Source organism: Papio anubis, chromosome 4 (assembly GCF_008728515.1).
Source record: "Papio anubis isolate 15944 chromosome 4, Panubis1.0, whole genome shotgun sequence".
NCBI lineage: Eukaryota > Metazoa > Chordata > Mammalia > Primates > Cercopithecidae > Papio > Papio anubis.
Window position 1 is genome coordinate 66,804,352 of NC_044979.1, and position 26,033 is coordinate 66,830,384.

General features: G+C 39.2%; 1 protein-coding gene across 7 annotated transcripts in view; it reads left to right on the forward strand.

The window, feature by feature from the left end:
• RUNDC3B (RUN domain containing 3B) overlaps positions 1–26,033 on the forward strand; it is a 179,554-nt gene that overhangs the window by 92,218 nt on the left and 61,303 nt on the right. For all 7 annotated transcript variants that reach the window (XM_009203506.3, XM_009203507.3, XM_009203510.3 and 4 more), the window contains 2 exons: positions 407–487; positions 25,134–25,302. In XM_009203506.3, coding sequence (XP_009201770.1) covers positions 407–487; positions 25,134–25,302 — 250 coding nt within the window. The remainder of the gene's footprint in view (positions 1–406; positions 488–25,133; positions 25,303–26,033) is intronic.

Here is a 26,033-nt window from a genome sequence, read left to right on the forward strand (position 1 = left end):
TATATTCCCAGCTACCCAGGGGGCTGAAGCAGGAGAGTTGTTGGAACCCAGGAGGCAGAGGCTTCCGTATGCCAAGATCATGCCACTACACTCCAGCCTGGGTGACAGAGCAAGACTCTGTCTCAAAACAAAACAAAACAAAAAAACAGATTAAGAATGTTAACTGTTGGTTTAATGTAACCCATTGACAGTGTATTAATTTGTACAATGCTTTGTCATTGGTATTGAAGGTAGAACATTTTATTCAGGCATTTATTTGTGACAAGTAACAATTAAATTGCTAACAAAAAAAATTCACTTGCCATTTCATGAGAGAAGCATCTCTGGCAAGAGATTTTTCATAAAACTTAAGTTTGATTTAAATTTTTATATATTAATATGAAATATTTATTTTCTATTGTCTTAGTTTCTGCCTAAAGGGAGAGGGACTGGATGGCAGCTTTCCTGCTGTAATAGACTATACGCCATATTTGAAGTATATCCAAAGGTATGTGACATTCTGAGATATGTGTTTTAAAATCTTATTTAAAATTGAATGCCTTGTGCAATGTTTGTCTGATTAAAACTACTTTGTACTAAATATTTCTTCCAGTATCAGAAATCATTAAAGGGTACAAGCTTCAGTTGCATTTTTAGTATTTATTATTTTAAAAATACACTTTTTATGTAAATATACACTTTTTAACATAATTGTAATCCCAACATATAGTTTTTAAAATAACAAAAGCATTTATTCATATTGTTATAGTCATTATAATAACTTTAATAGCTCTGAAATAGTCGACTGAAATTTCAAAACTATAATTCAGTATTTAGATTGTTTTCTATTTTTCTCATAAAAAAGGATAAATAACATTCTTATACATATCAGTTTTCCTTTTGTTTTCATTGTAAATTGTCAGAGATATTCAAATAAATTCTCTGAAAAATCTGATGACTCTTAAAATATGTCTTTTAAAGAGTTGTAACAATTTATCCTGTTACCAATATTGTGTGAGAATTGTGGATTTCCCACAGTCTCATCAGCATTAAATAATAATTAATGACATCTATATATATTTCTAAGGTCTGCTTGAAAGATTGATTTCCTCACTAAAATGATGATCTTTATATACTTCTTTATTTTTCCATAAATTACTGGAGTACAGGTGGTATTTGATTACATGAGTAAGTTCTTTAGTGGTGATTTGTGAGATTTTGGAGCACTCATCACCCGAGCAGTGTCCACTGCACCATATTTGTTGTCTTTTATCCTTCTCACCCCCCTCCTACTCTTCCCCACAAGTCCCCAAAGTCCACTGTATCATTCTTATGCCTTTAAGTCCTCGTAGCTTAGCTCCCACATATCAGTGAGAACATATGATGTTTGGTTTTCCATTCCTGAGTTACTACACTTACAATAATAGTCTCCAATCTCATGCAGGTCATCGCAAATGCTGTTAATGCATTCCTTTTTATGGCTTCGTAGTATTCCATCGTATATATATTCCACAGTTTCTTTTTTTTTTAATGGAGAAAATTAGCTTTTATTTGTCTATAATTGATTGTGAATTCTTGAAAAATATAAACAAGGGATTATCTGAAAGTAAAAAATCTGGGACAATTATTAAATATAAAAACTACAGATAGTGTCAAGAATTCAAATTTTTCACCTTTCCGTCTCATCCCCGGGTGGAATATCAGATAAAAATTTAGTGAACTAAGGCCGGGCGCAGTGGCTCACACCTGTAATCCCAGCACTTTGGGAGGCTGAGGTGGGCAGATCGTGAGGTCAGGAGATCGAGACCATCCTGGCTAATAACATGGTGAAACCCCGTCTCTACTAAAAATAAAAGTTAGCCGGGCATGGTGGCACATGCCTGTAGTCCCAGCTAGTTGGGAGGCTGATGCATTAGAATGACGTGAACCCGAGAGGTGGAGGTTGGAGTGAGCCGAGATCACGCCAGCTGCACCCCAGCCTAGGCGACAGAGCGAGAATACGTCTCAAAAAAAAAAAGAATTAGCAAACTATGGTAATTGCATATTGACAGTCTCAAGGTGTCTTCAAAAACATATCTTCCCCTGTATAATACAGTTTCTTTATCCAGTTGATTGATGAGCATTTGGGTTGGTTCCATGATTTTGCAATTGTGAATTGTGCTGCTGTAAACATGCGTGTGCAAGTATCTTTTTCAAATAATAACTTACTTTCCTCTGGGCAGATACCCAGTAGTGGAATTGATAGATCAAATGGTAGTTCTACTTTTAGTTCCTTAAGGAATCTCCACGCTATTTTCCACAGTGGCTGTACTAGTTTACATTCCCACCAGTGGTGTAAAAGTGTTCCCTGTTTGCTGCATCCACACCAACATCTACCGTTTTTTGATTTTTTTATTATGGCCATTCTTGCAGGAGTAAGGTGGTATCACATTGTGATTCGATTTGCATTTTGCTGATCATTAGTGATGTTGAGCATTTTCATATATTTTTTGGCCATTTGCATATCTTCTTTTGAGAATGGTCTGTTCATGTCCATAGCCCACTTTTTAATGGGATTGTTTTTTCATACTGATTTGTTTGAGTTGTTTGTAGATTCTGGATATTAGTCCTTTGTCAGATGTATAGATTGTGAAGATTTTCTCCTTCTCTCTGTGTTGTCTTTTTACTCTGCTGATTGTTCCTTTTGCCGTGTAAAAGCTCTTTAGTTTAATTAGGTCCCAGCTATTTATTTTTGTTTTTATTCCATTTGCTTTTTGGTTCATGGTCATGAAATCCTTGCCTAAGCCAATATCTAGAAGGGTTTTTCCAAAGTTCTCTTCTAGAATTTTTATAGTTTCAGGTCTTAAGTTTTAGTCCTTAATCCATCTTGAGTTGATTTTGTATAAGGTGAGAGATGAGGATCCAATTTCATTCTCCTTCATGTGGGTAGCCAGTTATCCCAGCATCATTTGTTGAAAAGGGTGTCCTTTCCCACTTTATGTTTTTGTTTGCTTTGTCGAAGGTCAGTTGGCTGTAAGTATTTGGATTTATTTCTGGGTTCTCTATTCTGTTCCACTGGTCTATGTGCTTATTTTTATACCAGTACCACACTGTTTTGGTGATTATGGCCATATAGTATAGTTTGAAATCAGATAGGGTGATGTCTCCAAATTTGTTCTTTCTGCTTAGTCTTACTTTGGCTATGTGGGTTCTTTTTTGGTTCCATATGAATTTTAGAATTTTTTTTTTCTAATTCTGTGAAGAATGGTGGTGGTATTTTGATGGGGATTGCATTGAGTTTGTAGTTTGCTTTTGGCAGTATGGTCATTATTCACAATATTGATTCTACCCATCCATGAGCATGGGATGTGTTTCCATTTGTTCGTGTCATCTATGATTTCTTTTGGCAATATTTTGTAGTTTTCTTTGTAGAGGTCTTTCAACTCCTTGGTTGAGTATATTCCTAAGTATTTTTTTTATTTTGTTTTTCAGCTATTGTAAAAGGGATTGAGTTCTTGATTTGATTCTCCACTTGGTTGCTGTTGGTGTACAGAAGAGCTACTGATTTGTGTACATTAATCTTGTATCTAGAACCTTTGCTGAATTCTTTTATTAATTGTAGGAACTTTCTGGAGGAGTCCTTAGGGTTTTCAAGGTAAACAATCATATCATCAGCAAACAGTGAACAGTTTGACTTTCTCTTTACTGATTTCGATGCCCTTTATTTCTTTCTCCTGTCTGATTGCTCTAGCTAGGACTTCCAGTACTATGTTGAAGAGGAGTGGTGAGAGTGGACATCTTTGTCTTGTTCCAGTTCTCAGAGGGAATGCTTTTAACTTTTCCCCATTCAGTATTATGTTGGCTGTGGATTTGTCATAGCTGGCTTTTGTTACATCAAGGTAGGTCCCTTGTATGCTGATATTGCTGAGAGTTTTAATCATAAAGGGATGTGCTGGCTTTTGTCAAATGCTTTTTCTGCATCTATTGAGATGATTGTGTGATTTGTGTTTTTAATTCTGTTTATGTGGCATATCACATTTATTGACTTGCATATGTTAAAGTATCCTTGTATCCCTGGTATGAAACCCACTTGATCATGGTGTATTATCTTTTTGATATGTTGCTGGATTCGGTTAGCTAGTATTTTGTTAAGGATTTTAGCATCTGTGTTCATCAAGAATATTGGTCTGTAGTTTTCTTTTTTGGTTATGTCCTTTCCTGGTTTTGGTATGAGGGTGATGCTGGCTTCATAGAGTAAATTAGGGAAGGTTCCTTCTTTCTCTATCTTATCGAATAGTGTCAAAAGGATTGGTACCAATTCTTTGAATGTCTGGTAGAATTCTGTGAATCCATCTGGTCCTCAACTTTTTTGTTATTGGTAATTTTTTAATTACCATTTCAATATCACTGCTTGTTATCAGTCTGTTCAGCGTATCTAATTCTTCCTGATTTAAGCTAGGAGGGTTGTATTTTTCTATGAATTTATCCATCTTGTCTAGGTTTTCTAATTCATATGCATAAAGGTGTTCATAGTAGCCTTGAATGATCTTTTGTTTTCAGTGCTGTGAGTTGTAATATCTCTTGTTTCGTTTCTTAATGAGGTTATTTTCTCTTTTCTTTTCTTGGTTAATCTTGCTGATGGTCTATAAATTTTATTTATCTTTTCAAAGAACCAGCTTTTTGTTTCATTTATCTTGTATTTTTTTGTTTCAATTTCATTTAATTCTGCTCTGATCTTGGTTATTTTCTTTCTTCTGCTAGGTCTGGGTTTGGTTTGTTCTTGTTTCTCTAGTTCCTTGAGGCGTGACTTTAGAATGTCAGTTTGCGCTCTTTCAGTCTTTTTGATATAGCCATTTAGGGCTATGAACTTTCCTTTTAGCTCCGCCTTTGCTGTATCTGAGAGGTTTTGATAGGTTGTGTCATTATTGTTGTAAAGTCTGAAGAATTTTTTGATTTCTGTCTTGATTTCGTTTTTGACCCAATGCTCATTAAGGAGCAAGTTATTTAATTTCCATGTATTTGCATGGTTTTGAAGGTTCCTTTTGGAGTTGACTTCCAATTTTATTCCACTGTAGTCTGAAAGAGTGCTTGATATAATTTCAATTTTCTTAAATTTATTGAGGTTCATTTTATGGCCTATCACATGGTCTATCTTGGAGAAAGTTCCATGTGCTGTGGAATAGAATGTGTATCCTTCAGATGTTGAATGAAATGTTCTGTATGTATTTGTTAAGCCCATTTGCTCCAAGGTATAGTTTAAATCCATTGTTTCTTTGTTGGCTTTCTATCTTGATGACCTATCTAGTGCTGTCAGTGGCGTATTGAAGCCCCCCCCCCCCCCCCGCCCCAACTCTTATTGTGTTGCTGTCTATCTCATTTCTTATGTCTATTAGTAATTGTTTTATATATTTGGGAGCTCCAGTGTTTGGTGCATGTACATTTAGGATTGTGATATTTCCCTGTTGGATGAGGTCTTTTACTATTATATAATGTCCCTCTTTGTCTCTTTTACCTGCTGTTGCTTTATAGTTTGTTTTGTCTGATATAAGAATAGCTACTCCTGCTCACTTTTGGTGTCCATTTGCATGAAATGCCTTTTTCCACCCTTTTACTTTATGTGAGTCCTTATGTGTTAGGTGAGTCGCCTGAAGGCAGCAGATAGTTGGTTGGTGAGTTTTTATCCATTGTGCAGTTCTGTATCATTTAAGTAGAGCTTTTAGGCCATTTACATTCAATGTCAGTATTGAAATGGGAGGTACCCTTGCATTCATTGTGCTCTTTGTTGCCTGTGTACTTTGGTTTTTTGTTTGTTTGTTTTTTATTTTTGATTTTTAACTTGTATTTTTGTTTTATAGGTCCTGTGTGATTTATGCTTTAAAGAGATTCTGTTTTGATGTGTTTCCAGGATTTGTTTCAAGATTTAGAGTTCCTTTTAGCAGTTCTTGTAGTAGTGACCTGGTAATGGTGAGTTCTTTCAGCATTTGTTTTTCTGAAAAAGACTGTATCTTTCCTTCATATATGTGCTTAGTTTTGCTGGACACAAAATTCTTGACTGATAATTGTTTTGTTTGAGGAGGCTGAAGATAGGGCCCCAATTCTTTCTAGCTTGTAGGGTTTCTGCTGAGAAATCTGCTGTTAATCTGACAGGTTTTCCTTTATAGGTTATCTGGTGCTTCCGTCTCACAGCTCTTAAGATTCTTTCCTTCATGTTAACTTTGGATAATCTGATGGCAATGTGCCTAGGTAAAGACCTTTCTGTGATGAATTTCCCAGGTATTCTTTGTGCTTCTTGTATTTGGATGTCTAGGTCTCTAGCAAGGCCAGGGAAGTTTTCCTCAGTTATTCCCCCAATTATGTTTTCCAAGCTTTTAGAATTCTCTTCTCCCTCAGGAACGCTGTTTATTCTTAGGTTTGGTTGTTTAACAGAATCCCAGACTTCTTGGAGGCTTCGTTCATATTTTCTTATTCTTTTTTGTTTGTCTTTGTTGGATTGGGTTCATTCAAAGACCTCATCTTTGAGCTCCGAATTTCTTTCTTCTACTTATTCAATTCTGTTGCTGAGGCTTTCCAAAGCATTTTGCATTTCTAAAAGTGTGTCCAAAGTTTCCTGAATTTTTTATTGTTTTTTCTTTAAGCTATCTATTTCCTTGAATATTTCTCCTTTCATTTCTTGTATCATTTTTTGGATTTCCTTGCACTGAGCTTCGCCTTTCTTTGGTCCCTCCATGATTAGCATAATGACTACCTCCTGAATTATTTTTCAGGTAAATCAGGGATTTATTCTTGGTTTGGATCCATTGCTCGTGAGCTAGTATGATTTTTGGGGGGTGTTGAAGAGCCTTGTTTTGTTATATTACCAGGGTTGGTTTTCTGGTTCCTTCTCATTTGGCTAGGCTCTGTCAGAGGGAAGGTCTAGGGCTGATGGCTGTTATTCAGATTCTTTTGTCCCATGGGGTGTTCCCTTGATGTAGTACTCTCCCCCTTTTCCTATGGGTGTGGCTTCCTGTGAGCCTAGCTGTAGTGATTGTTGTCTCTCTTCTGGGTCTAGCCACTCAGTGAATCTACCTGGCTCTTGGCTGCTACTGGGGGTTGTGTGCACAGAGTCCTGTGATGTGAGCCATCTATGGGATACCAGCACCTGTTCTGATGGAGGTAGCAGGGAGGTGAGGGGTTGCAATGGACTCTGTGAGGGTTCTTAGCTTTGGTGGTTTAATGCTCTATTTTTGTGCTGGTTGGCCTCCTGCCAGGAGGTGGCGCATTCCAGAGAGTAGCAACTATGGTAGTATGGGGAAGAACCAGTGGTGGGCAGGACCCTAGAACTCCCAAGGTTATATGCCCTTTGTCTTTCACTGCCAGGGTGGGTAGGGAAGGACTCTCAGGTCGGGGCAGGGCTAGGCATGTCTGAGCTCAGACTCTCCTTGGGCAGGTCTTGCTGGGGCTGCTGTGGGTGATGGGAGTGAGATTCCTAGGTCAGTGGAGTTGTCTACCTAGGAGGATTATGGCTCCCTCTGCTGAGACCTGCAAGTTGTCAGGGAAGTGGGGGAAAGCAGGCAGTCACAGGCCTCACCCAGCTCCCATGCAAACCGAAGGGCCAGTCTCACTCCCACCATGCCCCTGCCAACAGCCCAAGTCCGTTTCCAGGCAGAGGGTGCGACAGGCTTGAAAACCTGCCCCAGGCTACCCGCCTCCCAGCTGCAAAAGAAAAGAGCTTGGTTCTTCCCCTGCCTGTGGAGTCTGCACACTGGATTTGCGCTCTTCCCCAAGTTCTGGCCGGGAGGCTTCTCACCCCATTCAAATTGGTACAGAGTTCAGCTAGAGATTTCCTTTTCCCTGTGGAGTTTTAGCCCCTGCTCCTCTGGCTACCCTCCCTTTGGATCCTCGTGGTACAGGCAGGAATGGCCTGCTCGGGGACCCAGCGAGCTCCCAGGGCCTTTCTGTTGTTTCCCCTACCCCTGTATTTTGCTCAGCTCTCCAGATTGACTCAGCTCCTGGTAAAGTCGGAAACTTCTCCCACAAACAGACCTTCAGCTTCTCCAGTGGTGGTGTGTGTTTGGGAGAGGCAGTGTTCTCCCTTTCCCACTTCGGCAGTTGTGGCACCCACAGTATTTGGCGGGGGTCTCCCAGGTCCTGCAGGAGCAGTCCACTCCTTTAGAAGGTCTGTGGTCCTCTCAGGATTGGTAGGTTTTTTCTTGCAGTCGATCTGGAGCTAAAATTCACAAGGCAAGCCTCCGCAGTCTGCTCTGTCTAGAGCTGCACTCTAGTCCTGCCTTCTGTCTGCCATGAGGATCTACAGTCTTTATATACTTCTAAAATTTTATAATCATGGCAAAGCTATAACATATTCTGTATGTGTATAAAATATGTATATATGTCACACACACACACACACACATCCAAAATGCATTTATTGAGTGCCTAACCATAGGACAAAAATTTTCCTCGGTGCCAGGGATACTTAGATGTCAAGAGTATAGGAGCTTTATGAACTTCCAAAAAAGAACACAGTCCCCATTCTCAAGATAATTGCCATCTAGTAAGAGAAGTCACCAATATTTCAAAGCTGAGAGTGGGAAGGTGTTTTGGATGGTGAGGGAAAAAGAAGAATAGAATATAATGGCACTGTAATTTCTAACTTGGGTAAGTGGATTCCTTGGGAAAAGGGATAATTGTAGTACATTGTCTAGAAAAGAAATGCAGCAAGATGATGTTTTGAACAGGCATAAAATTATACTGTTTTGGGATATGTTGGATTAATAGGCACTGCTGTCTCTATTTTACAAATGAGAAAACTGAAATGCAGAGAGGTTAAATAACTTGTCCTTAGTCACACAACTAGTTTATGGCAGAGTGGGTAAAATACAAGTCTGGAATTAAACAGCAAGATGTCATCTGGAGATAGAATTTAGTAATCAGTATGTAGGTAGAAAGGCTGTATTCAGTGATTTAGGAAATGACTTAAAATATAAAGAGATATGTATACACACACACACTAATTTTCCTCTTCTACGTACATGTAAGATACTGAAGTAATTATTACAGTGTTTTTGAAAGGTACAATAATGGAACTTTCTCATGATGTGCACTCATAATTAATTTAGTAATGTAGACCCTGTATACTCAAGTGCATAGCCACTTTTTATCTGAATATTTTAATATGATTTTGTGATGCACTAATCCAAACATGTATATATAGCTTCTTTATAAAATGAAGAATTTCTAACATCTTGTTGTATAAAGGGTGCTAAAATGAAAAGACAAACACCAATTCAGCCTAGTCATAAGCCAGTTAGTATTACTAATCATGGAGTTTTTTTTTTTAGAAAAATTTAAACTATCCTAATTGTCATAAAGAACTAATACTTTAAAAATCAAATTGCATTCACAGAAATATACCTGTATTAGACACATTTTTTAAAAATCTACTAGATTTCTAATTTTAAGAAACCATCAGTCCCTCCCCCCACATTACTGCTTTTAATTTATTTAGGAAGTAATACATATTCATGGTAGAAAAATTATAAAATAAATAAAGATAGGAAGAAGAAAGTTTAAGTCACTCCTTATCTTACCTTCAAGAAGCAGCTGCTAGAAACATTCCTGACATTTTGATGGATGGCTTTCCAACTTTTTCTATGCATAGATACATTATTTTCTTTAATGAAAATGGAATCATAATGTACATGTAGCTATTTATTTCCCTTACTACTATATAAAGTGCCTTTTACTTATCATTAATAGTGTTTCTACAGTATCATGTCCTAAAATTTCATTGTCTGTATAGTATGTTTACACAGTTATTTTGAAACTTTAGGGTACATTTAATTATTAACTGTTACATACAGTGTTGTAGCTAACATCCTTGTAACTATATGTTTTTATACAAAGCAATGAATTTTTTTTCAGATTTATTTATTTGTTTATTGTACTTTAAGTTCTGGGTTACATGTGCAGAACGTGCAGTTTTGTTACATAGGTATACACGTGCTGTGGTGGTTTGCTGCACCCATCAACCTGTCACCTACATTAGGTATTTCTCCTAATGTTATCCCTCCTGGTGTGTGATGTTCCCCTCCCTGTGTCCATGTGTCCTTATTGTTCAACTCCCACTTATGAGTGGGAACATACGGTGTTTGATTTTCTGATCTTGTGATAGTTTGCTGAGAATGATAGTTTCTAGCTTCATCCATGTCCCTGCAAAGGACATGAGCTCATCCTTTTTTATGACTGCATAGTGTTCCATGGTGTGTATGTGCCACATTTTCTTAATCCAGTCTGTCATTGATGGACATTTGGTTTGGTTCCAAGTCTTTGCTATTGTGAATAGTGCCGCAGTAAACATACGTGTGCACATGTCTTTATTGTAGAGTGATTTATAATCCTTTGGGTATATGCTCAGTAATGGGATTGCTGGGTCAAATGGTATTTCTAATTCTAGATCCTTGAGGAATTGCCACACTGTCTTCCACAATGGTTGAACTAATTTACACCCCCACCAACAGTGTAAAAGCATTCCTAATATTTCTTTAAATAAAAATCCTAGAAGTGGAATTTATGGGATAAATAACATATATATTATTAAAGCTTTTGATACATACTATGATTGTCCTCCAGTGAAGTCATACCAATTCAGTTTGTATTAACAGTATATGAGAATGCCTGCTTCTCACTCTTTCCAACAGAGTGTTTAAGTTATGGCCAATTTTGTAATTTTTATAAGTGAAAATGATATTCTACTATTTTAATTTCCATTTATTTGATTACTGGCAAAGTCAAACTTTTAAAAAATGTTTATCAAAATGTCTTTTTAAATGAGGGTTTATCCTTTTAAAAGTAAGTATATAAAATATACTTATGAAACATCTTAAAACATATTTTATATTTAATATTGGTTTAAATTTCAGGATGTATACCAGTGAGAAACAGTTGCTTTTCTCTGAGTTACTGTTTGATATAACTTTAAACATCCTGAAACATTGTTTCTGTAATGCATTTTAAGCCTGAAAAGTCCAGTAGCTAATGATTGTGGGTATTTGAGATACCTTCAACTTTTCACTTTTAAGTTGAATGCCATTATCCCCATTCTTATAGCTAAGTCTTTTACTTAAACAGATTATTTCCTAAAGAGGCTAACTTCTACAAACAAAATCACTGACGTAAATAGACTGGACGTGACCAGGGATGCTGTTAAATTGCCGTTACTCGATATAGTAGTCCATGTACTCTGTCAGTCTCCTGGTCTTAGGAGAAATAAATCAATCATTTTCTACGTAAGACCACTCCTTGGACCTGTGCAATGTATCCCATCCCTTCTCTTTTAGTAAGGTCTTTGCTCTAGCAATTATCTCTTCTCATTAATTATCCCTCTTTTCTAAATCTTCCCACATATCACAGCATATAAGCATGCTGTTATTCTCCCCACCATAAAAACAAAACCCAAAACGTTTCTAACCCCACATTCACTGTTTCTCTGTTCCCCCTCCTTTTATTATAAAACTATGCCTCTAGATTACTTTTTTCTTTGCTTCCATTCTCTCTTGAACTATTCATTAAGCTTTTATCCCAACCCCTGAAACTGCTCACGTCAAAGTCAGCAGTGATGTCTCATTGCCAAATCCAAGACGAGGAGACTGACCACTAGATTTGGCAGTGATGCACATGACTTCTCTCTTCAGAGCTCTTCTAGTTTTCCTCCTGGTTGCCCCTTCTCACTCTCCTTGCCTGATTTCTCTGTATCTCCCCAACCTTTAAATGTAGAATATTTCAGGGATTGGTCCTGAACTGTCTTCTCTTATCTACACTCACTCTTTAGGTAGTTTTCCACTCAGTGTTTCATTACTTTAAATACTGTTTATATGCTACATTTTCCAAGTGTGTGCTTCCACCTAGGACACCACTGTAAACTCTAGGACTCCTCCATCCGGCCTTCAAATTAACATTTTCATTTGTATGTATAATAAGCACCTCGACTGTAACAAAATTAAACTCCTAAATTCTCCCCCACAAACATTTCTTTCTTTAGTCTTTCCCAGTTCAACAATCATAGTTATATCTTTATAGTTGCTTATACTGAAAACTTTGGAGTCATCCTAAAATTCTCTGCTATAACTCAAATACGATCCATCAGCAAATTCTTTGGCAACTCCACCGCAATTTAAACCTGTAAATTTATACTGGTCTCCATAGCTGTACCTCTTACTCCTATAACGTATTCTACATAGAGGAGGCAGAGTGATCCTTCTGAAATGTAAGATCATTTTTGTCACAGGTAGTGACTATCTGGGGCCGGTATCATGCAGGCAGTAAGAAGAATTTGCCAAGACAGTTATATGTATAGAACGGCACATTTATTAGAGAAGGTATAAAAGTACATTCCAAGAAAGCAACAGGCAGATCAGCAAGAGGGGAGCTGACTGCAAGAAGAAAAGGCTTGCTGGGGATTTTATAGGATGGTACTTGTGCTGAAAAGGGCTTTGTGCAGTACTGATACTGAACTTTCCATCCCCAAATAACAGAATATACATTCTTCTCATCACCACATGGCACATACTCTGAAACTGACCACATAATTGGACATAAAACAGTCCTCAGCAAATGCAAAAGAACCAAAATCATACGAAACACACTGTTGTACCACAGCACAATTAAAATAGAAGTCAAGACTCTGAAAATCACTCAAAACCATACAATTACATAGGAATTAAACAACATGCTCCTGAATGACTTTTGGGTAAATAATGAAATTAAGACAGAAATCATGAAGTTCTTTGAAACCAATGAGAACAAAGATACAACATACCAGAATCTGTGGGACAGAGCTAAGGCAATGTTAAGAGGGAAATTCATACCACAAAATGTCCACATGAAAATGTGGGAAAGATCTCAAAATAACAACCTGACATCACAATGGAAAGAATTAAAGAAGCAAATGAACCCCAAAGCTAGCAAAAGACAATAACCAAAATCAGAGCTAAACTGAAGGAAATCAAGACACACAAAAAAACATTCAAAACATCAACAAATCCAGGAGTTGGTTTTTTGAGAAAATAAGATAGTTATGTTCCAAGCTTGACTAATAAAGAAGAAAAGAGAGAAGATCCCAATAAACACAATTAGAAATGACAAAGGGGATGTTACCATAGACCCCACAGAAACAAAATAACTATGAACACCTCTATGCAGGGCAAACTCGAAAACCTATAGGAGATAGATAAGTTATTTGACACACACACTCTCCCAAGACTGAATCAGGAAGAAACTGATTAGCTGAACAGACCAGAAACTGATTAGCTGAACAGACCAATAACGAGCTCCGAAATTGAATCAGTAATAAATAGCCTGCCAACCAAAAAAAAAAAAAAAAAAAAAAAAGCCCAGAACCTGATGGATTCACGGATTCACAGGCAAATGATACCAGATATACAAGGAATAGCTGATACCATTTCTTTTTCTTTTTTTTCTTTTCTTTTATTTTTTGGAGATGGCGTCTCACTTTGTCACCGAGGCTGGAGTGCTGCACAATGATCTCGGTTCACTGCAACCTCCGCCTCCCGGATTCAAGCAATTCTCCTGCCTCAGCCTCCTGAGTAGCTAGGACTACAAGCGCACACCACCACTCCTGGCTAATTTTGGTATTATTAGTAGATACAACGTTTCATCATGTTGGCCAGGCTGGTCTCGAACTCCTGACCTCATGATCTGCCCTCCTTGGCCTCCCAAAGTGCTGGGATTACAGGTGTGAGCCAGCATGCCCAGCCAGCCAATACCATTTCTAATGAAACTATTCCAAAATATTGAGGAGGAAAGACCCCTCCCCAACTTATTCTATGAGGCCAGCATCATCCTGATACCAAAACCTGGCAGAGATACAACAACAACAAAAAAGAAAGCTTCAGGCCAGTATGAACATTAATACAAAAATCCTCAACAAAATACTGGCAAACTGAATCCAGCAGCACATCAAAAAGCTAATCCACCATGATCAAGTAGGCTTCATCTCTGGGATGCAAGGTTGGTTCAACATACGTAATCAATAAATGTGATTCATCACAAAAAACATAACTAAAGACAAAAACAAATAATTATCTCAATAGACACACAAAAATCTTTTGATAAAATTCAGCACCCCTTCACATTAAAAACTCTCAATAAACTACATATTGGCAGAACATTCTTCAAAATAATAAGAGCCATCTATGATAAACCTACAGCCAACATTATACTGAATGGGCAAAATCTGGAAGTATTCCCCTTGAAAACTGGCATAAGACAAAGTTGCCCTCTCTCACCACTTCTATTCAAAGTAGTATTGAAAGTCCTAGCCAGAGCAATCAGGCAAGAGAAAGAAATGAAGGGCATCTAAATAGGAAGATAGGGTAATGGAGATAATTTACAAGAAGAGTAAAAAATGTAAAAAATATTGTCCTATAAGAATGGAATTGGAGGAGGGTGGAGTGAGATAGGAGACTTATTTTTCATTTTAAGACTTACAGCCCTTTTTGAGGGGGCAGGGCAGGGCAGGATTATAACTTGTAAAGATTTAGTCAGTTACATACATATTAAACACCTGAGATGTATTTCTTTTTTAATGAAAAATTTGGTATTTGTAAGTTTTACCAAATTACATGTAAATCCTTGATTTTATTATATCCTTTTACTTATTTCTTATTTTTTTTTTATTGAGCTCTCACTTTCTAGTATTTAGTGCATTGTTTTTAGAGAATCATGTAGAACAACTGCTTTAATCTTTTTTTTTATTCATAGAAAGTCCTGTTAAGATATTTTTATTTATGTAAATTTAATATTGTAAAAAAGGCCAAAAAGTTAGAATATAATTGAGTTTTTATTAATCTAAGTGAATAATTATCTATAAAGATGATGTCAGGTTTTTACCTTACTAATATTTTTTCATGTCCAATATAGCAAAATATTTATAATTTCAATGATAAAAGGTGCCTAAATTCATTTAGATTATTGTAGGCCTTTGTACTACACTTAAACCAGATTGGTAGGTTATGGCTTATTTTACTTACATCTACTCCCTTAAAATATAAAAAATTTTTATATTCAAAAAGTAGTAGTTTGAATAAGTGAGAAGTATAATAGTTATTCTCTATACACCATATTCCATCAATTTTATTATATACTTCTTTGTTTTACATTTCAATATTTCTGACAAATAATGTTGTGCCATAGTTTGTCAGCATTGTTTTCCCTTTCTTGGTGCATACAGTAATGGTGCATCTTTTATTTTATTTTGTCCTGGAATTGATGGAAATATGTTATATATGTTGTTTGGGATTTCTTCTGTTTGAAGAAATCATAATAGTTAGATAATACCCTCTCCCTCCTCCTGGTCTCACCTCCAATACCCAGACCATGACTTTGAGCTTTGTCAAAAATTCTAACTGGATGTCCTGTTTAGATCTTTTAAACCTATTATTATTGTGAAATAAAACTCACAAAGAAAAATAGATAAAACATAAATGTGTAGCATAAAACATTTATGAAATGTATACTGAGTAATCACCACTCTCAGTATAGATAAAGTAAACTTAGTCAGCATTGTGAAAGGCCTGCTTTTATCACTTCAAAATCACAACCCCCCATGAGCTCCTGAGACATAGTTACTGTAATAATACATTTTTTGGTAGTGACTTCATTGCTTTTTTTAAACTTTACTCTAAGAATGTACCTTACCTCCTACACACTATAGTTTAGTTATGCTTGATTTTTACTTTCTATAAGTGGAGTAATAGATCCACCAAAAAACTATTAGAACTGATAAACAAGTTCAGTAAATTTGCAGGATGCAAAATCAACATACAAAAATCAGTAGCATTTCTACGTGCCAACAGTGAACAATATGAAAAAGAAACAAAGAAAGCAATTCCATTTACAATAGCCACAAATAAAATTACATACCTAAGAATTAACTTAACCAAAGAAGTAAAAGATCTCTACAATGAAATTTATAAAATACTGATGAAAGAAATTGAAGAGCACCAAAAAAATGAAGGGATATCCCATTTTCATTAATTGGAAAATTCAGTGTCCATACCACACCAAGCAATCTATAGATCCAGTGTATTCTCTGTCAAAATACCAGTGACATTCTTCACAGAAATAGAAAAAATTATACAAATTTGTATGGAACCACAAAAGACCCAGAATAGCCAAAACTATCATGAACAAAAAGAAACAAACTGGAAGAATCAAATCATCTGCAAATACCGCAGAACTATAGTAACCAAAGCAGCATGGTACCAGCATAAAAATAGACATACAGACCAATGGAACAGAACAGAAATTCAGAAATAAATCCATGCATCTATAGTAAACTCATTTTCTAGAATGGTCAAGAATATGCACTGGGGAACAGACAGTCTCTTCAATAAATGGTGCTGGGAAAACTGGATATTCATATGCAAAAGGATGAAAGTAGACCTCAGTCTCTCGCCATATACAAAAATCAAACCAAAATGCATTAAAGACTTAAATTTAAGACTTGAGGCCATGTGCAGTGGCTCATGCCTTTAATCCCAGTACTCTGGAAGTCAAGGCAGCAGGATCTTTTGAAGTCAGGCGTTTGAGACCAGCCTAGGCAACACAGTAAGATGCTGTCTGTACAAAAATCTTTTAAAAACTTAGCTGGACATGGTGTTGCACACCTGTAGTCCCAGCTACTTGGACGGTCAAGGTGGGAGAATCACTTGAGCCCAGGAGTTCAAGGCTGCAGTGAGTCATGATTGTGCCACTGCACTCCAGCCTGAGCAACAAAGCAAAACCCAGACTCAAAAAAAAAAAAAAAAAAAAAAAAAAAAGAGAGAGAAGACCTGGAACTATGAAACTGCTACAAAAAAAAAACACTGGGAAAAACTGCAGGTCACTGATTCACCTGGGCAAAGATTTCCTGGGTAATACCTCAGAAGCACAGGCAACCAAAGCAAAAATGACAAATGGGATTCCATCAAGTTGAAAAGCTTCTGCACAGCAAAGGAAGCAATCAACAAAGTGAAGAGACAACACATAGAGTGGGAGAATATATTTGCAAGCTATTCATCTGACAAGGGATTAATAACCAGAATATATAAAGAGCTCAAACAACTCAATAGGAAAAAAAAATCAAATAATCCAATTAAAAAGTGTGCAAAAGATCTGAATGGACATTTCTCAAGAGGAAACATACAAGTGGCCAACAGGTATGTGAAAAACTGTACAACATCGTTAATCAACAGAGAAATGCAAATCAAAACTACAGTAAAATATCATCTCACTCTAGTTAAAATGTCTTTTATTCAAAAGACAGGCAATAATGAATGCTGGCAAGGATATGGAGAAAGGGGAACCCTTCTACACTGCTGGTGGAAATGTAAATTAGTACAACCACTACAGAGAACAGTATGAAAGTTTCTCAAAACACTCAAAAAAGAACTAACATATGATCCAGCAATCCCACTGCTAGGTATATATCTAAAAGAAAGGAAATCAGAAAGTATATGAAAGAGATATCTGCACTCTCATGTTTATTGCAGTACTATTCACAATAGCTAAGATGTGGGATCATACTAAGTATCCATGGATGGATGAATGGCTAAAGAAAATGTGGTATATATAAACAATGGTATATTATTCAGCCATAAAAAAGAATGAAATCCTATCATCTGCAACAATATAGATGGGCCTGGAGGACATTATGTTATGTGAAATAAGCCAGGCATAGAAAGACAAATTTCCCATATTCTGATATGAGGAAGCTAAAAATTAAAATAGTTAAACTCATGAAGATAGAGAATAGAATGATGGTTAGCACAGCCTGGAAAGGGTAGTAAGGGAGGGGAGAAAACTCGGGATGGTTAATGGATATAAAAACAGTTAGAATGAATAAGATCTAGTATTTGATAGCCCAACAGGATGATTGTAGTCAACAATAATTTGTTGTATATTTTAAAATAACCAAAAGAGTGGAATTGGAGTGTTCCTAACACAAAGAAATGATACACGTGGTTGGGCGTGGTAGCTCATGCCTATAATCCCAGTACTTTGGGAGGCTGAGGGAGGGGGATCACTTGAGGCCAGGAGTTCAAGACCAGCTTGAGCAACATAGTGAGACTCTGTTGCCACACAAATTTTTAAAATTAGCCAGATGTAGTGGTGTTTGCCTGTAGTCCTAGCTACTTGGGAGACTGAGGAGAGGGGATTGCTTATGCTCAGGAGTTTGAGGCTATAGTGAGCTGTGGTCATGCCATTGCTTTCCAGCCTGGGAAACAGAGTGAGATCCTGTATCAAAAAAAGAAAAAAAAAATCCTTGAGGTGATGGATATCCTCAATTACCCTTATGTGATTATTACATATTAAATGCCTGTATCAAAACATCATGTGTACCCCATAAATATATACCTCACCTGTTATGTACCCATAACCATTAAAAATAAAAATAATTATTTAAAAGTTCAAATTGCTGAATTTTTTACATCAAAGCTCTGAAATAAACTATAAATAAATAATTTAGTTTTAGATGTATTTAATTTGTGCACTTTATAGTTGGGTTTTGTTCTGTGATACAGGTTTTTTTTTTCTTAATGAGTGATTTTAGCCTATTCACACTTATTGATTCGTAACATCAATTACCATAACTATATAATGCCCACACATACCTATTTCTTTAGTTGGTGTTAGCCAATACAGTAGCCATTAGCCACATGTGGCATTCACTACTTCAGATGTAACTAGTGTGACTGAGGAACTGAATTTTCATTTAAATTTAATTTTGATTAATTTTAATTTAAAAATTGATGCTACATTGTTGAGGGAAATTGAAGAAGATGTAAGTAAATAAAAAGATATCCTTGTTAATTAATTGAAACACTTCATATTCTGAAGATGGCAATACTTCTCAATTGATCTGCAGATTCAATTCAGTTGCTATCAGTATTCCAACATCCTTTTTTGTTTGTAGAAATGGACAAACTAATCCCAAAATTTGTATGGAATCGCAAGGGATCCTAAATAGCCAAAACAATCTTGAAAAGGAAATACAAAATCAGAGGACTCATACATCCTAATTTCGGAATTTGCTACAAAGTTTCAGTAATCAAAAAAATATGCCTCTAGCACAAGGATAGACATACAAATCAACAGAATTAAATTAAAAGTCTGTAAATAAACCCATACATTTTTGGTCAATGGAGTTTTGAAAAGGATACCAAAACCATTCAATGGAGAAAGAATAGTGTTTTCACCAAATGATGCTGAGACAACTGAATATTTACATGCAAATGAATGAATTTGGACCTTAAACTCATATGAAATGCAAAAATTAATTCAAAAATGGATCCAAGACCCAAATGTAAGAGCTAACACTATAAAATCTTATAAAGGAAACATAGGTGTAAATTTTTCATAACCCTGAGTTATGCAATTGTTTTTTTAATAAGATACCAAAAATATAAATAACAGAAGAAAAAATAGACAAATTGGACTTCATCAAAATAAAAACCTTGCATTATCAAAGGATACCATCAAAAAATGAAAGAGTGACCCAGAGACTGGGAGAAAATTTTTGCAAGTCATATACAAAATCAGGGTCTAGTATTTAGAATATATAAAGAACTACAACTTAGCAACACAAATATAAATAACCCAATTTTAAAATGGGCAAAGAACTTGAATAAACATTTCTCCAAAGAAGATGCACAGTGGTCAAGAAGCACATGAAATGATACTCAACATCATTAGTCATTAGGGAAATGCAAAGTCAAACCACAGTAAGACACCACTTTATACCCACAGGGATAGCTATATCCAAAATCAACAAAACATAAGTATTGGTGAGGATGTGGAGAAGTTGCATTTCTGGTGGGGAAATATAAAATGATAGTTGCTGTGGAAATCAGTTAGATAATTTCTCAAAGTTAAATACAGAATTACCGTGTGATTCTGAAATTCTACTCCTAGATATCAATTCTCTTTCCACCCAAGAGAACTGAAAACATATGGTCAGACAAAAACTTGTACATGAACATTCATTATTCTTAATAGCAAAAAGTGGACACAACGCAAGTGTTCATCAGTTGGTGAGTAAATTAAAAATGTAGTGTATCCATACAATGGAGTATTACTCAGCCTTAAAATGGGGTGAAGCATTGATACCTACTACAACATGGATAAACCTTGAAAACAGTATAGGTGAAAGACATCAAGCACAAAAGAACCCAGATAGAAGACTGTTTCCGGCACATCTAGAGTTTCTGTTTCTCTTCTCTGGAAATCTTTTGTCTCTCCTTTGGGTATTCTTGCTTTATATGTTAATTCCTTATATCTGTAAATTGTAATATAACGGGGAGCCGAGCAAGAAGACATGAGGCAGATGAGAACAGAGGTAGCCTTCATTGGGCTCGTGGGCGAGGTTTACCGGTCCTCTAGGAGGTGGGCCGAGGAAGTCACACTCGGGGCGGGTATCGGGGGCCTTTTATAGGGTGAGGTAGGCGGGGTTTGTAGGTTTCAGTTTTCCTGAGTTAGGTTTCGATTTCTGAGGAATGACGTGTCCAGGAGCTTGCACAGAGCGGGGGTTTTTTGGCGGGCGCAGGCTTTTTTCGCGCGCTGAAAGTCTTAGCAGGAAGTGAAGGGTGGGAATTCCTAACAAAGGGCCTGCCATGCCAGGTGATACCACCATGTTGGGTCTAGATTCCTGCCTAACATTCCGACCTCTTTCTGATAAGAAAAAGGGGCGACGTATTCATCTGGCTGCTTCCTGCTGATATAGGCTGTTGTGGGGTTCTTTGGAGGTCGGAACTTGGGTATAGGGGTGGAGTAGCATCTGATTGAAAGTGACCCGGGAGACTCCTTTCATGCAGTCCTGGATGAAGCGGAGGACACAGGGAGCTGCGGGGGCAGTTAGATGTGGAGGCGCAGATCCTGTCCGGTTGCACCAGGAAGCATTGGGGATGGAACTGTTGAAGCTGGGATGGGGTGAGGTGGCTGAGACACTTGTGTGTGATGAGATCTGACAGTCGGTGAGAAGAGTAGACAGTAAGAGAATGTCCTAGGGTGAGCTTGAGGGCCTCCTTGGTAAGTTCTGTGGCAGCTGCCAGGGCTCGCAGACAAGGTTGCCAGCCCTGGACCGTGGGGTCTAACTGCTGGAGAGATAGGCCACAGCCTGGTATGTGGATCCAACCAGCTGGGCTAGGAGGCCAGTAGCTACCTTTTGTGGCTCCTCGGAGAATAGATGAAAAGGCCGAAGGGGGTTGGGGAGAGAGAGAGCAGGGGCAGAAAGGAGACAGTCCTGAAGCTTCTCGAAAGAGTTGGCAACTAATGAGGGGTCGGACAGCGGTCCGGTGGGCACTTCCTTGGCAGCCTGGTAGAGGGGCTTGGCTAGGACCCCGAAGTTGGGAATCCAATGCCTGAAATACCCTACTAGTCCTAGGAAGGACAAGATCTCTTCCGCATCCTGAGGAGGCTGGAGAGTTTTGATGAGGCTTATGCTATCCACCATGAGGCTTTTTGTAGTGGGATGTGAGGAGTATGCTTAGGTAGGTGACAAAGCTGAGCCTTGGCCGGGGTAACCCGATAACCTCGGTCACCAAGAAAATTTTAAAGTGTGGCAGTATCCACAAGGGAGCTCTCCCAGGAGGGACTACATAGTAATAAGTCATCTACATATTGCAATAGTGTGCTGTGGGTAAGGGGACAGAGGCTAACATCCTGTGCCAGTGCCTGTCCCAAAAAACGGGGGCTATCTTGGAACCCTTGAGGCAGAACAGTCCAAGTCAGCTGGGAAGAAATATGAGTGTCTGGATCTTCCCATGTACAGGCAAACAGAAAGTGACAGTCGGGGTGTAGGGGAATGGTGAAGAAGGCATCGTTTAGGTCAAGGACAGTAAAATGAGTGGTATTGGGGAATGCGCGAGAGAAGTGTATATGGGTTAGGAACAACTGGAAAGGTGGGGACTACTGCCTCATTGATGAGGTGTAGATCCTGCATGAGGCGGTAGGCCCCGGAGCTTTTCCGTACAGGTAGGATAGGAGTATTGCATGGTGAGTTGGCAGGGACTAGAATGTGCTGCTGGAGCAGGCACATGATGATGGGTTTTAGTCCCTGTCAGTGTTCAAGGGAGGTAGGGAACTGGGGTCTACAGGGAAACTTGGAGGGATCCTTCAGCTGGATGCAGACTGGAGTATGGTGCTGGGCAATGATCGGGGTAGAGGTGTCCAACACCTTAGGGTTAATGGGGACTAGAAACGGGAGTGGGGGGTCAGCCTGGTGGGGTTTATCAGGCGGGAGGAGGGGAAAGAAGAACGCGAGGTGCAGGGAGGGGTTGGGCTGGAAGTGAACTGAGGCCCCTAGCTTGGAGAGGAGATCTCGTCCTAACAAGGGGACTCGGGCACAAAGGAATCATAAGAAATGAGTGCGAGAAGAGGGAGCCATCCAGGCAGCAAGACAGAGGAGGAGTCTGGCGGTAGGTGAAGGGAGTGCCATCAATTCCCATGACCGTGACAGCGGAGGCATGGCTGGGGCCACTAAAGGAAGGCAAAACAGAGTAGGTGGCCCCCGTATCCATAAGGAAGGATATGGACTTATCTGCTACCTGGAGCATAACCCTGGGCTTGGCGAGAGTAAGAGGGGTTCCCGAGTCTGAGCCTCTTCAATCTTCGTCGGTGTCGAAGAGCTGGAAGACGCCTCCAGTACCTTGAGGAGGGTTGTCACGTGGAGGCGTAGCGACCGTCTTCAGGTTGGGGCAGTCTGACTTCCAATGGCCTATCTGCCGACAGCTCGGACAGGGGCGAGTTGGCTCCTTAGGGTTGGGGCACTGCTTGGCCCAGTGGCCTTCGTTGCCACACTTGAAGCAGGCACCAGGTGGCACTTGGGGAGTACCTCCTCTCTGAGAGCTCCTGGAGCCAGCCGGCCTCAGGGCTGCTACCAAGGCCTGGGTTTGGAGTTGTACCTTCTGTTTTAGCCTGGCCTGTCACTGGGCCTCAGCTGCTTCCTCCCTGGAGTTGTAGACCTTGAAGGCCAGTTTGACTAAATCCTGGATGGGAGTTTGAGGGCCGTCCTCCACCTTTTTAAATATTTTCTGGATATCCAGAGCTGACTAAGAAATAAAGTACGTAGCCAAGATGGTTCCTCCTGCGGGGGAGGCAGGGTCAAGGCGGGTGTACGGAATGAGTGCCTCTGTCAGTCAGTTAAGAAAAATGGCCAGATTTTCATCTGAGTCTTGGACTACCTCCTTTAATTTATTAAAGTTGACCGACTTATTGGAGGCTGCCTGCATGCCGGCAAGAAGGCACTGGACCATCATGTCTCGGCGGCGGCGGCCTGCCTGCCCAACCTGGTGGTCCTAGCCGGCCTCGGCCGAGAGCACCACCTCAGTGCCTACTGGCATGGCCGGGTCAGTTAAATGAACCTGGTCAGCATGCTGCCTGGCTGCTGCTAGGATACCTCCCATTCCTCAGGGGACAGAGTTGAGGTCATAACGACATGTAGATGATGCCAGGTGAGGTCATACGCCTGGCATAGGTATCTGAACTCTTTGATATACAGAGTGGGGTTGGCCGAGAAAGAGCCTACATGCTCTTCAATCTTAGGTCTGCCAGCAAAAACAGCACATGGACCCGGACCACTCCTTTGGCGCCTGCCACTTCCCGCAAGGGGCACAGGAGGTTGGTCCTGGACCGGGTATGGGCTGAGACAGGCAAGGAGGAGGAGGGGGCAGGAGAGACAGGATCCGTCAGGTTTGGTGGGGACACAGGAGGAGTGGACAGAAGGGGTGGCGCCGACGAGGATGGAGACGACGACGGGTCAGAGTAAGGGGGAGGTTGAGCAGGGGACTGAAGGGGGGACAAGGAAAGAGTATTAGGGGGCTCAGAGAAAGAGGAGGAATCGTCCTTCTCCTTGCTTGAGGGAGTAGATTTTGCGAGCAAGACCTGGGCCAACGAACATCAGGCTCAGAGGTCTGGGCAGGAACACAAGTCCTAAAAGGCCTGACCATAGGGTACCTCGGACCATTTGCCTAGCCTCTTGCAAAACTTGGTCAGATGTGTGAGGATATTAAAGTCTAGAGTGCCTTCTGCAGGCCACTGAGACTGATTATCTAATTTGTACTGCGGCCATGCCACTGTGCAGAAGAAAATAAGCCACTTTCGTTTTAGGTCTTGGCTGAGACCTAAAGCCTGGAAATTAGCCAAGAGGCACCCTAGAGGGGATTTGGGGTCTGGTTTGGACTGGGCAGTCCCCATGATCCTGAGGCGGGCAGTCCGGAGGCAACGGGAGCGTCCTCCCACTGCCACGCAGAGTGCAGGGTATGGCGGCTTCCGGAGAGGTTGGACGTCTCCAAGTCCCTGGTGCCGAGGTCACAAGTGACGAACAGGGGAGGCCCTGACATGGCCACGTTTTCAGGCAGGGACTCCTGGAGCCTGCAGGATGGGGGAAAACTTACCCAGCAGTGATCGAATTGAGTCTCGGATTTGGTGAAACGGCTCCTAGCTCGGAGAGGAGGTCCTGGCTCTGGGAGAGGAGAGCCTGCCGGAACCGGCAGGGGTCTAGGGAGGGGTCTCCTCCCAGGTTTCAGCACCAGTGTAATGTAATGGGGAGCCGAGCAAGAAGACACAAGGCAGATGAGAACAGAGCATTGGGCTCGCGGGCGAGGTTCACCAGTCCTCTAGGAGGAGGGCCGAGGAAGTCGCACTTGGGGCGGGTATCGGGGGCTTTTTATAGGGCGAGGTAGGTGGGGTTTATAGGTTTCGGTTTTCCTGAGTTAAGTTTTGATTTCTGAGGAATGACGTGTCCAGGAGCTTGCACAGAGCAGGGGTTTTTTGGCGGGCGCGGGCTTTTTTTGCACGCTGAGAGTCTTAGCAGGAAGTGAAGGGCGGGAAGTCCTAACAAAGGGCCTGCCATGTCGGGTGATACTGCCATGTTGGGTCTAGATTCCTGCCTAACATAAACCTCACTTGAACTTCTGTAGTATCTCCAGGGTTGGTTTCCAAGAGGGATTCAGCAGCCTATGCTAACTTGCCTTTTTTTTTTTTTTTCCAGGAAGCTAAAATCTTTATAATATCATCATAATTCTGTATTTAGTACTGAATATTTTCAAATTTGTTCACCATAGCTTGCAAATATAAAAGTGTTTAAGAATCAAGTTGGAACATATTTTTAACTTTTTTTAAAATTTTGATATTCCCAGTTCTGATAGTATCAGCAGTGATGAGGAGGAGCTAAGGACTTTGGGAAGCAGTGGTAGTGAAAGCAGTACTCCAGAGAATGTCGGACCTCCTTTCCTCATGGATGAGAACAGTTGGTTCAACAAGTGTAAGAGAGTTAAACAAAAGTATCAACTTACCCTGGAACAGAAGGTATTTTAAAATTATCAAAACACACTTAAGTTTATTCTTGTTATTGCCTTTGAACTGTGACTGCCGAAATATTTTTAACTGAATAAAATTATTTATCCATTGCTGCTTCTCTTCTGTTTTTGAATTGTCCTCCTTTTAATGAAAAATCAGGCAGTCACAGAAGATGCTTTTGTTTGTTGAACTTTTTCAAATTTATGTTTTAACATAAAAACAAGCCATTATTTTAATAAGCAGTTTAATTTATGTATTTGAGATTTTAATTTCTATCATTAATTTTATAAAAGATTATTGGTTTGTGAAAATGCAGTGATTGCCTAAGCACGTACATCTGTTTTTTTGAAAATTAGATATTTTAGCAGCTCTTGTGTGTTAAGCACTGTAGTAGGCAAAGTGGAGTATATAACAGAAAGAAAACAAACTCTATTAAGGACTTTGTAACCATTACTTTCTTACTGTATTTTCTATTTTTCCCTTTTCTTCTTCTTTAATATCATTATTCATAGATGATATATATAAGGAAAGCCCAATGGAATTAGTGATAGAAATATTCAAAAAATTAAAAATGCAGTGGGGGAAATTGTTATCATTTCACAAATATAAATAATTTTATCTATACAGATAGCTGTTGCTTAGAAAATACTTTTTAAATCCAAATTATATAGCTATAAACATTTGCATAATGCATACGAAGAAAACTTTTCATGTGCTATTAAAGGAGACTTGTGGTACCA